The sequence below is a fragment of the Mytilus trossulus genome, chromosome 3 (genome assembly GCF_036588685.1).
Source record: "Mytilus trossulus isolate FHL-02 chromosome 3, PNRI_Mtr1.1.1.hap1, whole genome shotgun sequence".
NCBI lineage: Eukaryota > Metazoa > Mollusca > Bivalvia > Mytilida > Mytilidae > Mytilus > Mytilus trossulus.
In genome coordinates, this window is record NC_086375.1 from 67,415,757 (window position 1) to 67,431,773 (window position 16,017).

Consider the following 16,017-nt stretch of genomic DNA (forward strand, 5'->3'; position numbering starts at 1 on the left):
TCAAAGTTGAGCAGTAGATAATAAATCCTTTAATGTAAAAAAATAGATTTAATTTAAACTATTATTTTTTTTATTGACCAATTAGCCAGAGGGGGAATTGCACACCCAACTTCAATAATTGATATTGACCTTTATATAGCATTAAGTGAGAGACAGATAATCTCTCTATAAATCAGTGAACTGGTATGAAGGAATTTATAGCATGTCATGATTTAGCCCTATATAAATAAATGATATTTTTAAAAAGCTCTCATAATAACAATAAAGCCAATTTACTTGATAGTTTGATATTAGATTTATACCCTTATATATTCTGTCATTTAATTTATGTTGAAGCAATATTGAGATTGTAACTAAAATTTTCTTTGTGATTTGTTAGGACAATAATTCGTCCATAAAACTGGGAATAAATACTTGTGTGTCTATAATTATGACATGACAAGCCCTGTGAAGATGCATCTACCTGTTGCACACCTGTCATAAGGAACTTAATTTGTCAATGGAGCTATACCTGTCATTATGATGTTCATTTCTTTGATAATCATGTATGTTTCACAGAAATCTACCTATACTGTTTAATGATGCATGAGACATGATCGGACAAAATACTTCAATATTAGTATGATGAGAGAATGAAGTTCTTATAACATTACAACACTTACACAAATTCTTTGTTTTGCAATTTGATACTCATTTAAGTTAATTGGATGTTATCGATAGGAGACAGAGAAAAAAACGTGACTATTAGGATCTGTTTGTTTGGATATAATGCAGCATCTCGTAGCATCAACAATTAGTTGTGGATTAAGGGCTCTGACAGTGCACAATCAGGAAGATGATTTTCTTAAAATTCTTTTATGGAAACGGTAGGTTTTATAATCTTTAATTATATAATTGTATTTATACCATGGTATTATACATCTCTCATTTGAATTTGAAATATATAGGAATTAATTTTGAACAGACAAGTTAATTTCAAACTATACTTGTAATGATTTATTTTCCTTGAAAAATAATTTTTGGGGACTAACTAAGCTCACAAATGGACACATTCAGACATTATTGTACACTGAAATATGAGTTATTTAAATAGGTCAGGGTATATAACTTATTGACAGTTAGATAAAAATCTTGTTTTTTAACTTAAATTTCATCTGCTTAAAAAAAATCTTGATAGTTTAAACAGGTTGATGTATTACAGTTTCCTTTAGTAGTTTATTTTCCTAATTATATCAATAATATCGATAAAATTTGCAACCTATAAGTTAACTATTTAATAGGTATAATTTCCCAAGAAGGACTCATTGATTCCTAAGATACTACTTAATTACATGAGTAAATCATTTAAAATAGTTGAAGATCTTTATATAGTCAACTACCCTTGTATTTTGTTTTGTTTTTTTCTCTGAATGTATGGGCATGTTTATGTATGCCAGTGCTTCATTTGCCATATGTTAAAAAGAAATGTTCAATTTTGATTAATTGAATATTTTTTTTTGTATGCTGAATATAAAATCATTTTAATGAAAAAAATTGGATCAAAGTTTTGTTCAGTTTTGAACTTTAATCTTGACATCAATATTTTGTTACCCCATAATAACTTATCATTGTCCATTTCTTATTGACAGTTATCAATCAAATTAGCATTGAAATTTCTCACATTAAAGTGACAACTGTTTAAACATTTTTCGCCCCAGGTCCAAGAACCAGTGTTGTTTGAAGTACATTTGTACATAATCATATGTAATAATAACCATTTAAAAGTAATATTGCATGACTTTAACTTCAAGTACATACATTATAAAAATATGATTGAAGAAAACATTTAGCCATGACTGATTCAAGGCCAGGTCTGCCAGACCATTAACTTATAAATTCACCTTAATTATGGCTTTAAAACCAAAGTTAAAGTGATTTTATTATTAAATTTTTATTATGGGCTTAGAATGATGTAATTAGAGTCCAGTATCGTGTCAGCATTTTTTTTTATCAATATTAGTTGGACAATAATTCAATTTTGTTAAAAAAGAATAAGGAAAAACTAACAAAATATGGGTTCCAGTCATATCACTTTTGAACAAACCATGTTTTGACAGATATAAGTTTACAAGGATTTAAATAATACATGTATTCTGGACACATACATTTCATTTAAAAGAAAAATGAAAACAGACTACTAGATAGATTAACTGACAGACATATAAATATATGAGAGAACATCCTTAAATACATGAACAGCCAGACTTGTACATTAATGAACAGATAGACAAATAACTGGATATGAATGCCTATATAAATGAACAAACAGATTGACAAATAGATAGATGAACAGACACACTTATTATTATAGATAGATGAATGACTCATATATAAATGAATAGACAGACTAATAGATAGATGAACAGACAGACAGACTAATAGATAGATGAACAGACATGCAGACAAATAGATAGATGAACAGACAGACAGACAAATAGATAGATGAAGAGAAGGACAGACTAATAGATAGATGAACAGACAGACAGACTAATAGATAGATGAAGAGATAGACAGACAAATAGATAGATGAACAGACAGACAGACTAATAGATAGATGAACAGACAGACAGACAAATAGATAGATGAACAGACATACAGACAAATAGATAGATGAACAGACATACAGACAAATAGATAGATGAAGAGACAGACAGACTAATAGATAGATGAAGAGACAGACATACAAATAGATAGATGAAAAGACAGACATACAAATAGATAGATGAAGAGACAGACAGACAAATAGATAGATGAAGAGACAGACAGACTAATAGATAGATGAACAGACAGACAGACTAATAGATAGATGAACAGACAGACAGACTAATAGATAGATGAACAGACAGACAGACAGACAAATAGATAGATGAAGAGACAGACAGACTAATAGATAGATGAACAGACAGACAGACTAATAGATAGATGAACAGACAGACAGACTAATAGATAGATGAACAGACACACTTATTATTATAGATAGATGAATGACTCATATATAAATGAATAGACAGACTTATAGATAGATGAACAGACAGACTAATAGATAGATGAACAGACAGACAGACTAATAGATAGATGAACAGACAGACAGACAAATAGATAGATGAACAGACAGACAAATAGATAGATGAACAGACAGACAGACTAATAGATAGATGAACAGACAGACAGACTAATAGATAGATGAAGAGACAGACAGACAAATAGATAGATGAACAGACAGACAGGCTAATAGATAGATGAACAGACAGACAGACAAATAGATAGATGTACAGACAGACAGACTAATAGATAGATGAACAGACAGACAGACTAATAGATAGATGAACAGACAGACAGACAAATAGATAGATGAACAGACAGACAGACTAATAGATAGATGAACAGACAGACATACAAATAGATAAATGAACAGACAGACAGACTAATAGAAAGATGAACAAACAGACAGACTAATAGATAGATGAACAGACAGACAGACTAATAGATAGATGAATGCCTTATATATAAATGAACATACTAACAAATAGAAAGCCGAACAGACAGACAGACAGACAGACAAATAGATAGATGAACAGACAAAATGAGGAAATCTCTCCAACTCCCAAACCAGGTGAAACTGAGTTTTGTGACAGGGTATATAAATATATATAGTTCAACATAAAAAAAGAAAAAGATGAACATATAAATGTAGGTGATTTAATAGGCAGTGAGCGAAACCTAACTTTATAGAATGAAAGTATAGGACAACTGTCCATTTCACCATTGCAGTACAATTTTTGTTAGTTTTAAGAATGTGACACTAAGGCCTTCTGGCTTATCTTTTTGTCTTGTGATTTACAACTTTTACTCAATAAGTTGTCATGATAAAAGATGATAACTTCTGACATGACACTTTAGATTATAGTTACATTACTTATGGGATTATTATATGAATTAAATTCTGCTATTTTTGTTAATGGCCTGGCTTCATAAAAATAGTCAACATGATGTGTACATCTTCTATAATAAACATAGACTCAAATCTTTATCCAAGGAATCCATGAAAGATACCGTATAGCGGGTTATTTTTCGCGGGTGTAAAATTTCGCGATTTTCATTGAATAAGGTATACGAAAAATTTTGGCGGTTATTATTTTGGCGGATTCAACATTTTTAACATCACCTTTGCATGTACACTTTTAAATTGGCGGAATTTATTTTGGCGATTTTGTTCTATCCGCGAAAATAAGCGAAAATTTACACCCCGCGAAAATAACCCGCTATACGGTATTATCTGGTTAACAAAGGAATGCACAACATATGAACAAGAAAATAAATGTGAAAGTTCTTCTTTTTTTTTTTGCTTCCCTCCCTGTAGTCGTACCTCAATTCCGAAATGCCAAGTTGATCAAGTATCTTCTAAATGTTACAATGATTATCATGAAATAAAAAAATAAAAGAACCCATGTGCTGAACAGGACACAACTTCAAAACTTTCTAATGAATTAACCATTGCAATATATTAAATACTCTTATTTCTAAAAAGATAATTTGCTTGAAGGTAAATTCAGATTTAAAAACCAATTTATTAACAAATATATTTTTATATAAGATCAAATTACCTTTTAAAATGAAATGGAATACCCAAAAATATGAAACTGTCTCTTTATGAAAAAAGGTGCTTATAGTATGTATTAGATACACAATGAGGATGTTAGGCAAATGCCTGTACCAGGTCAAGAATGTGACAGTTGTTTTCCATTTTTTAATGTGTTTGAGCTTTTGATCTTGCCATTTGATTAAAGGCTTTCTGATTTGAATTTTCCTTGGGGTTTCATATTTTTTGTTATTTTCCTTTTTACACCAAGATATTATTGTCAATGCAGATTGATAGTTTTCCGTTGTTGAGGAGGAGGTCTTTCAGGGATTTAGCCTTATGTTATTGAAAAGCATGATAAATGCTGGGTATCTGATTTCATTACATGACATTGGTGTAAATTAATTTATATAGAAGTGTTATCTTCAATGGGCAGAAGTTTTAGATTTTTTGAAAATATTTTTCTTTACATATACAGTCAGCCCAATATGATATCAGTTGGAGTTCAATGGAAATTAATATATCTCATATTTCTTTTTTTCATTCTTACAAATAACATATTTAAGAGAGTATTATTGTAATTGTCAAGTTTCTGTTAGAAAGGTTTTATCAATGAAGGGAATAGTAAATTGATTGCTTAATATGTCTTATGTAACTTGAACACAATGGGTCTTAAATCTATTCTCAGTCATTCAAGTACCCTGGTATGCTAGAAGTGGTGATTCCAACAAAGAAACCCCATGTAATAACTTTATACTTATGAATGTTTAAGATTTGACTAAAATTAGAATTCTTGGTTTGTAAAATAAAATGCAAAGGAATTTTAAAAGCATAAAAGCATATCAAATTTGGTAAATAAACATTCGTAAACAATAATGATTTATCTTATCGCAGATAGCGAGATGAACTATTGACTATTTTTATTAATGCTTATTGTCACCGATGGTGAAATGGATTACTGTTGTTTACTAAACAATGATATTATTGGTAAATCACTAAGTAATAGATTTGTTATCTGGTCCATCAAGATTTAATGCAATAGCATTGACCTTGGAGTTAGTCTTCTGCTCTTGGTAGAAAGAGGAAAATTATCTGTCTGTTAATTCTACACAAGTGATGAACAGCTTTCTTATTGAATAAACTCACTATTAAATATGGATCAAGAGCATTTTGACTGTCTCCCTTTGTATTAATTGGGTTACAAATTTCAAAAGTACTTTTCTACATTGCCTCTTCTTGCATTATCACTTCCTTCAACTTCTGATCAACTTAAAGATTGAATTGTGGACAATATGAGAATTTTTCACAGCTATCACTATTAACATGGTTGAAATGATTACAACACTTTATAAATTTCATGCCTCTGAAGCTCTTCTCTGGATTAACCTTCATCAGAAACTCTCTAAGGCAAATTTTTGAACCCAAGGATGCATATATAAGAAGCAAAACTGTAAATATTTAACTGATGATGAGGGTTTTTTTTAACGACCTAACCTTAACTACCCATTAGGGTCTTGAATGGTTGATTTTATTGTTGATTTTTAGTACACTGACTGTTAGTTATATGCTATATATTGCTACCAATTACATGTGAATTATTTCCAGAAAATAGAAGTGACATTTTAATATCCATTTTCAGTCCTTCCTTTGGGAATCTAAATAATTCAATTGTCATAATTATTAAGCAAGCAAAATCAATCAATCAACCAATCAATCAATCAATTGTCTTATTCTGCTCAATCAGATATTAAGGTGGGTTTACAAATACATACTCATATAAGTTTGATTTTGGTTGACAAATAATTGATCATATTATCTGCTTTTCCCTTAAGAAAAATCCTGAAAATTAGAGCCTTTTTTCTACCCTTGCAGATATTGAACTGACATTTGCAGTGTAATGGTATTATAAGAAGTTAAAGATCTTATATTAGATTAACATTCTTTTAATTGTATTCTTATGATCATTGTCGTAAGGAAGTAATATATAGTCACAGTGATGTTTTTAGCATGTAACAAAAACTCACACCTCACATCACGATCATAACATATTTTACTACAGTTTGCTTTTAAATTTTGTTTGTTATACCTGTATTTGTATCTTATTTGATGTGGTTTCACCAAATATCTACATTTGGTACAAGTGATCTTAGTCTTTAAAAGTACTTTGTTAGGTGGGATGATCAAGATCTCATTAACATATTGTGTACTTCAGACATCTGTCTTTTTGAAGTTCATATATGCTGTTCATTTGGATACTACCTCCTTGATATTTACCACTTCTTAGTACAAATACATGCCCCTATTATATAATTAAATTTATTTAAAAAGAAATTAAATGGGATATCTGTTTTATGACACTTTTTTACAGATATTTTAGATTAAACATATTGCAGCCTAAAGGGATTTGAAATCAAAAATATTACATAATGTTATATAATTTTATTATGGGTAGTTTAGTATTAGTTATTCAAGGGATGTGATTTTCTATTATTTTCGCTGGTTACATAGTTTTTATGCGAGCTGACTGTAATCCATGGAGAACTGTATGAATGCTAACATCAGAGATTTGTTCACCAAATTTAATAAATGTAATGCATTTTAACTTTGTACTAATTATGATTAGTGAAAATTCCATCTCAGTACTTTGTTATATATCCCATGTTGGGGACAATTTTTCATGCTTCTGAGAATTAAAAAAGAAAAATGTGTGGTGACTGAACAAGTTTATAAACACTTGAGTTGGCACAGCTTATGCTAATAATTATTGGAATATTTGAAAATATTTGACTTGCCGTTATTTCTAATTTACAAAAATAAGGAGAATTTATCCTGATTTGTAAATAGATAGGTCCACAAAAGAAATTTTAATAGAAATTATACATTTATATGTTTTAGGCTGATTTAGGGGGAGGGGAGGTGCTCTGGAGCTACATATATATTTAATGCATAACATTTTCACAAGTCTCCTTCCTAGTGTTGCCTTGTTGGTGCATCCCTTTTTTTCAAAATCCTAGATCCATAAAGCATGTTGCTGTTACAGACTATAATAGTGACCAAAGACTCATACTGTATGGCTATATTAAAGGCCTATACCTATATATTTAATTATTGTTTCATTTCTATATTTCATCTTGGTTTCCTAAGAATATCCAAATAATATTAAATAGAGCATGGCATATCCTTGGTGTGAAATTATAATGAATTAATCTTAAAAACAATTTCCAATTATGCTTTGTTTTCATTAGAATAATACAATAAAGGAAATGCCTTGTAGGGAGTTTAAAAATTCATGTAGATTTACAAAAATAACTCGTCAAAGTTCTTGCTATTTACTTTTCCTATTTCACTTCGATGAAAATGGCAGTTGTGTTTTTTTCCCATAAAGTTTCAGTAGTATTCATTATCATATATACACCAGTCAACATTTTTTGGTGTTGTAACATTGCTATACTTATTGGCTATGTACATGTACTACAGTGCTTTTTAAAGGCAACCATTTTTCTTGATTATCACACTTCATGTAAAGTATTTACCCCATATGCATGTTTCTTGACATATAAAGAACATTTACAATTGTGAAGGAAACATTTATGAGTGTCAAGGGCATATTTAAATAAATTAAGAAAGGATGATATAAAGTTCAGTCTACAAAGAGTGTGAAAATTTCTTGTATCTCCTTAGAAACCAATAATTGTTTTGATTCTTGGGAAGTTGCATGTTATTTGAACATCAGTTAAATAAACTATGCTTCAGAATCAATAACATCTGGTGAGATTTATGTCAATTCTATAGAACTCTTGAAATCTACACCTGTCCTTTGTTTGTATGTCCTCGTACATTTTTTTATCAATTTTTTTCTTCTAGGAATTGAAAAATTTTAGGTAATTAGACTGAAATTTGTCTTATAGTAAACTATTTCAATTAAACAGGCAGTAACATTTTCTGCTTAATTTAACTGAAAATTAACAGTAGCAATAATAAAAAATTGTCAAGTTAAATAGCTTGTGAAATTCTGAAATAATTCTTCTAAAATAAAGATTTTGTCTAGAATAAACTTAAGTAGATGTACTATGTCCAGTATAAATCAGAAACAGTTAGAAATCAACTCCCCTATGTCTCTTAAATTAATATAACCACTGATTACTATGGATGGGATGATAATAGATTTGGCCTTCAATGGATGGCTGTATATATATAGCTTAATGATAAATCTACCCATAAGCTATTTACATCACATAAACACTATCTTATGTTGCTTACCAGTATGACCCTCAACCATTAACATAAATAGGTCTTCAAAAGTAGTTGAATACTTTCAAACTTTATTTTGAAAGAGCAAAAGTACCAGGATAGATGAACCCTTTAATCAGAATTGAATCCAATTGACAACTACAATGCATGATGTATTGACTAAATTTCATGATCACATTTAAAAATTCATATTTAGCCTGTCTGTTCAAATATGTTGTATTCTTCTTTGCCTCTGAGTCCATCTGTTACCCCATGCACATTATGTTCAGATAAATTCATAATGATATCTTTGAATATCTTGAAGGATATAAATGATATTTAACATTATTTTATTCAATACTTAGTAGGTTACTATGTCACAAGTAAGGTTGGGATATCTGTCTGCAAGGCCAAGATAATATTAACAATACCTTTCATATGCAGTTACACCTTGTGTTTGCTAAATGATAATTTTTTAATGTATTGAAAGAGATAAATGAGACATGATTTCTTATTTGATGGTATGAAACGGACAATGAACCACTTTTCTATGACACCACTCTGGTGTATAACATGAATGTAAGGTTTCGATATCATAATTGTTTTATCCTTAATTGGGTTAATTATCATACAATTGGATGGTACAGTATCTGAAAATAAAACAGTTCAAGGGAATGACATACCAACCTTAGACCTACTTCTTACTATATGATAGACTTAACTTAGTTGACATAATGATTCTTTGTTGTTTTGCCAATGTTTAAATTTTCAACTGAGTTAAGTTGAAGGTCCAAAGATTTTCAATTTATTTATCATTGCATGACTTTTCTCTGGTCTCATGGTAGAAAGTTAGCTTGGACAGTGGGGATTTTTGGGTTTGGTTTCTGTTTGGATCAGACCAAGACCAAAGACTTGTAAGAGCAAAGATTTATTAACTCAAAATCACAATAATGCATTTAGGGTGACCCTTACAATGTTTTTATTAAAAAACACTTATAATACAGTCTCATTTTGTCTGCTTTGGAACCAGGATTCAATATTTTGACCTCATATTAAATCATGTCATCCTGAATTGGCAGTCCTCCTTCCATAAGTATACCCATCTCTCAAGTTTACCACAATCTGTCTGTAACACAATTCTGTGGCATTTTATTAGAAACTTCTGACAAGAGTAAGCTTTTTGAAATATAGCACATTCTACCAAGCTTTGTCTGGTAATACAACACTGTCTGAGATGTTTTCAATGCCTTTAATGTTGCTGAACTCTGATATCTGTTAAAATGTCATGCATGTATATAACGATTTGGTAACATTTCTATCAGTAAGTACAAGTCATAGCTTCTGGTTATAAACCAAGAATCAACTGGTCTTGTCATACAGTATGATAGGTTTTCAGTTTTCCTTTGATTTTTTACTTCCTGTTTGCCAAAAACATTTACCTACAGAGACTGGTATAAATTATAATTAGTGAACATAATCTCAATATACATGTTGCTCAATATATTTTGCTCATATAAGACTTGATTTTTATTACTTATTTAATTTTTGCTAATATAGCGTGTTATCTTATTTATCTGGTGGTGTAGTTTGTTCAAAATTGTTATAAATGGCCTGTTTATCAAAAATGTAATAGATTTTTGTTATGATAACATGTAACATGAAGTTATACAAGATTTTTTAAAGAATCTTAAATTGACTTTTTATCTTGCTTAATGTGTCATATAGTTAGTTGACTTATGTCAGAAGATTTATCCTTTATTCATGTTTTTCAGTGTATAATTAAGTTACATACTCTCACTTTTATTGCTGCACTTTATCTCGAAGAAACGCAACGCTTTCAACGAATTTAACAAAAGCTTACATCTGTCTGCAAGTCATAGGACATCCATATAGCAAAGGTTTGAATGTGATTTAATGCTATATGCTGATCACGCTATATCTATTCATTGAAAGTCACATATGTGGGGTAATAGCAGCAAATTACAGACTATATAACAGGCATATTAGATCTTTCTAATCTTCAGCCATTAATCGACCTTCATTTCTTGATTAAGTCAATGTGTAGAAAATTGTACCAACTATAAGTTTATTAGAATGATAAAGTAGATTTTTTAAACAAATTTAATAACTGTATGTTGAAGGCCACGTATGTAGGGTAAAAGAATTTTTCAGACTACAATAGGCACATATTTGATCTTTATAATCTTAAAGTCAACCTTCATATCATGTAATTAATTCTTATTTCAGTCAATGTTCAGCAAATCGTACACACTACAAGTTCATTTGGATGATAAAGTAGATCCCAATTTTCGTAATTTCTTTTCCCAGTGATACCATTGAAGGCCATACTCATAAATTTTCATACTCTTTTTCTTGACATCTTAATTTGACTTCCTCTTGATTTTTCTCTGCAATTTGTGAGAATTTAATCATAATTGATCTCTTGACCTATTGGGTTTTTACTCTGGATAAATGTTCGTCTCTTTAGAGATTCAATTGAACTATTCTAAAGAAGAAAGATTTATTAATGAAAATAGTCTTTTATTAATTCATAGTAATGTTGATATATACTGGAGATGAATTTTAAGTAAGAAAATGTGTACATACAATTTATGTACAACAAAACTTACTAAGCTCAAGGTCACCTCTAGAAAGAGAAAACTTGTCTTGTCAGGTTGCCCTTTTCTTGTTTCACTGTAGTAATTACTTAGTATTATGGAACTCAAAGGTCATCTCTCTTACATAAGATCAGTTTTCATTGGTCCCAAGGGTTACACCTCTATATACAGTTTTTGTTTCATTGTATTAATTACTAAGTATTATGGACCTTCAAGGTCATCTCTCTTATATAAGATCAGTTTTCACTGGTCCCAAGAGTAACCTCAATCTATATATAGGTTTGACTGTAGCTTCAATTGAATTTATCAAGACATATACATTATGACTGAACTACAGTTTTGTATAACAGAAAAACATTGTCACCAATAAATCGTGTTATGATTGTACAGAGGGGAATATAGCACTACAGTGATATAATACCTAATAAGTCCCTATCAAATATTTATCTTTAGTACTGCATTCATTACCAGTCTGATAACATAGTAATGGGTGTTTATTTACTTCAGATAACTAATATCATTACAAACGTGTTCCATAGATTGGCCTATTTGGGCATTTAAGTGTTCTGTCAAGGATTGTGAGATTTCAGATCAATTCCTCCAATACATCTTGGAAAGAGTTTTCTTCATTGTACATTATTTATAGTCAACAGTGGGTTTAAGAAGGAGTTAAGATTAGCAATCACAAATTGTCTACTGCAGACTGTCTTCAGCATTAATTTTGTAATTGTCTCTAAGATCTGTCCTGTAACTATGGGTGTCTGAAGTAGTTGCCATCAGGCAAGAAGGAGTATTCTCTTGAAAATGAAGTGATGAACTTAAATCAAGTTAATTGAAGATTGACCTTCTTGTGATGAAAGATGGCATTTGGTAAATGTCATCATTGTCATTACAAAGGCAATAATCCCCCAAATAAGATAAAGTTTATGAAACAGCATCATGTAGGTTTAAGGGGAGAGAAACAAGCTTAAATTAAAAAAAAATAAACATCAGGAATTGTATATTTTCAAATCTGCTGTCAGTTTGAAAATTGCATCATCATCAATGCTTTACCTACCATGTCAAGTACTCCACTATATGTTCATCTGTATGTTCATTTTCTTATTCATTTCTTCATAAATCTCATCTTCATTTCTTTTTTGTCTTTCCTTGTACATCACCATGTTTTTTCCTCTTTTACTTGGATGGTAGATCCTAATTTATGTCTTGTCAAATTAGTCCTTTTCAGTTTTCCAGCATGTTGTGTAACCCTAGTTAACTTCTTTAGGATTCAATATACCAGTACTATCATTATTAATCTTTCTGTTTTCAGTCCCCATGATAGAACCTGTGAAGATTTGGAGATTATCTATGAAGAACTACTGCACATTAAAGCACTATCCCATTTATCTACGATGGTCAAGAAAGAACTAGCCAGTGTTCTTATCTTTGAATCTCATGAAAAAGCTGGCACTGTGTGTAAGTTTTAACAGTAAGAAAATGTTTTAACACAACATCCAAAGGATGTTTATATATGCATCTACAGGTCACTGTTTGACCTTTAGCAATGTTCAAAATACATACTGTACATTCAGATATAAAAGACCCCTACATAAAAATATTAAATGATTCAAAAAGGACAATCAAGGGTTTGATTATTTTAAAAAATAAAGATATAACAAATATGAATGACAGCAACCATAAGCACCGAATACCAGGCCTCTGAACTGGGACAGGCATATACAACTGTTTTTGATTTTGTTTGCTCAATTCTAGATTTCAAATAAAGGATTGAACTCAAGTCATAAATGTTACTCTGAACAATGGAACAGATAAAAGGCTTCACATTGTAAACCACACAAGATTATTATTCAAACTCAATTCCTTTGATCACTTACTCCGATTTGTAATGTGTCTTATGTTACTGTTTATGTTTTCTTTTGTAAATCAGTTCTACATTTTAGTAATATAGAAATTTGTAACCATAAACTTTTGTTAAAATGTTATGTGATGATCATAAAAGTAATATTCTATACAATGCTAATGAGAATTCTCTTTCAAAATATCCTTTTTGAATATTTCTAAATGGCAAATGCCATTATATAAAAATGAAATGAATTTAACACTTATTATTAATTTTTCTGGAGTTATTAAAACCTATATGTCTTCTTTTAAGCATATTTTTCAATTAAATTTATATATTCACATGTTTAAGTCAAAATATGATGTCTTAGTTAAGATTATATTTATTACATATACTTTAATTTATATTGAATATTTATTACCAGCTTATTTAATGCTTATTCAAGGATTCCTTGTGCCAAGTGGTTTTATCAAAAAAGTGTGATATACATGTTTGAAATTAGTTTTAAAATTAAATTTAAAGATTGGAAAAGTTACAATATAATGGTGATATTGGAAAATGATTATTTGTTTTCTTCCTTTGATACAGTAGGGAATACTTTGTGACACAAAATTAAATTGGACCTCAGTATACATATAATTATCTTTGAAATTAGTTCGTTCTGTGTGATATATTTTAAATAATTGGTAAATTCTATATATGTAACTTATTTATTTAACATTTTAAAAAGAATAAATGTGTGATCAGGTTTTCTTTCATAATGGATGGAAGTTATGTGGAAAAAAAATAGAATAACAGAGATTTATAGGTCATATGCCATCCAAATTATTTGGGGGTCAGCTTGATATAGGTTCTCTTAATGCATTTTTGGGATGATATTTAACGTTTGATATTAAAACCTTTTCTTGTCATTTAAGTCAATTTATATTGGAGTTGAAAACACACCTGCTGCATGCAGGTTCAAACTCACAACTTCATAATTGACCTGCTATAGTTAATGTAGATGAACTACATAGACTTCTGTTCCACAGAGGACCCCTCTCACATGAAACTATCTTTACAATTATTAATAGAAGTATTGTTCTAATAGTACACAATTTATATTTGGTATATTAATAAAGGATAGTTCTTTCAATGGACTATTGATATTTGGTATACAGTAAGAATAAAAGGATAGTTAGTACCATGGACTATTGATATTTGGTATACAATATGAATTAAAGGATTTGGTATAAAATAGGAAGAAAAGGAAAGTAACAGTGGGCTATTTATATTTCGTATGCAATTTTGGATAAAATAATAATTCTTACAATATTCTATTAAAAAGGAGAGAATATATGTATTAATCTTTAATTTAAACAGCTGGGTTTTGTCAGATTTTCAGAAAAATTAACTAGAATTATTTTTACTTTTTCCAGTATTTAATCAAGGAGATGAGGGAAAGTCGTGGTATATTATACTGAAAGGATCAGTTAATGTTGTTATATATGGAAAGGTGAGGAACACATGTAAATCTACAAATATAGTTTAACAACAATGGCAATGTCATTGTAGTGATACAAGTGTGGAGTAGTCCTTGGGACACATGGGGAAAAGACAATGTGGTATGTATGGAATAATCAAATAGTACAACATATGATAATAAGTCAAAGTTACAATTTGGGATATGGGGAATAGTCAATGTCACATGTAGAGAATAGTCAATGTCACATATGGGGAATAGTCAATACAACATATGGGGAAATAGTCCATGTCACATATGGGGAATAGTCAATGTCACATATGGGGAATAGTCAATGTCACATAAGGGGAATAGTCAATGTCACATAAGGGGAATAGTCAATGTCACATATGGGGAATCGTCAATGTCACATAAGGGGAATAGTCAATGTCACATATGGGGAATAGTCAATGTCACATATGGGGAATAGTCAATGTCACATATGGGGAATAGTCAATGCAACATGTGGGGAATAGTCAATGCCATGTATAGAGTGTACGTATTGGGAATAGTCAATGTCACAAATGGGGAATAGTCAACGCCATTTATGGAGTGTACATATTGGGAAGAGTCAATGTCACATATGGGGAAGAGTAACTGTCACATATGGGGAATAATCAATGTCACATATGGGGAATAGTCAACGCCATTTATGGAGTGTACATATTGGGAAGAGTCAATGTCACATATGGGGAAGAGTCACTGTCACATATGGGGAATAGTCAATGTCACATATGGGGAATAATCAATGTCACATATGGGGAATAGTCAATGCCATTTATGGAGTGTACATATTGGGAAGAGTCAATGTCACATAGGGGAATAGTCAATGTCACATATGGGGAATAGTCAATGTCACATATGGGGAATAGTCAATGTCACATATGGGGAATAATCAATGTCACATATGGGGAATAGTCAATGCCATGTATAGAGTGTACGTATTGGGAAGAGTCAATGTCACATAGGGGAAAAGTCACTGTCACATATGGGGAATAGTCAATGTCACAAATGGGGAATAGTCAACGCCATTTATGGAGTGTACATATTGGGAAGAGTCAATGTCACATATGGGGAATAGTCAACGCCATTTATGGAGTGTACATATTGGGAAGAGTCAATGTCACATATGGGGAAGAGTCACTGTCACATATGGGGAATAGTCAATGTCACATATGGGGAATAATCAATGTCACATATGGGGAAT

General features: G+C 30.4%; 1 protein-coding gene across 7 annotated transcripts in view; it reads left to right on the forward strand.

The window, feature by feature from the left end:
• The window catches only part of LOC134712196 (rap guanine nucleotide exchange factor 4-like), a 102,925-nt gene that overhangs the window by 60,854 nt on the left and 26,054 nt on the right, over positions 1–16,017 (forward strand). For all 7 annotated transcript variants that reach the window (XM_063573505.1, XM_063573507.1, XM_063573504.1 and 4 more), the window contains 2 exons: positions 12,779–12,924; positions 14,728–14,804. In XM_063573505.1, coding sequence (XP_063429575.1) covers positions 12,779–12,924; positions 14,728–14,804 — 223 coding nt within the window. The remainder of the gene's footprint in view (positions 1–12,778; positions 12,925–14,727; positions 14,805–16,017) is intronic.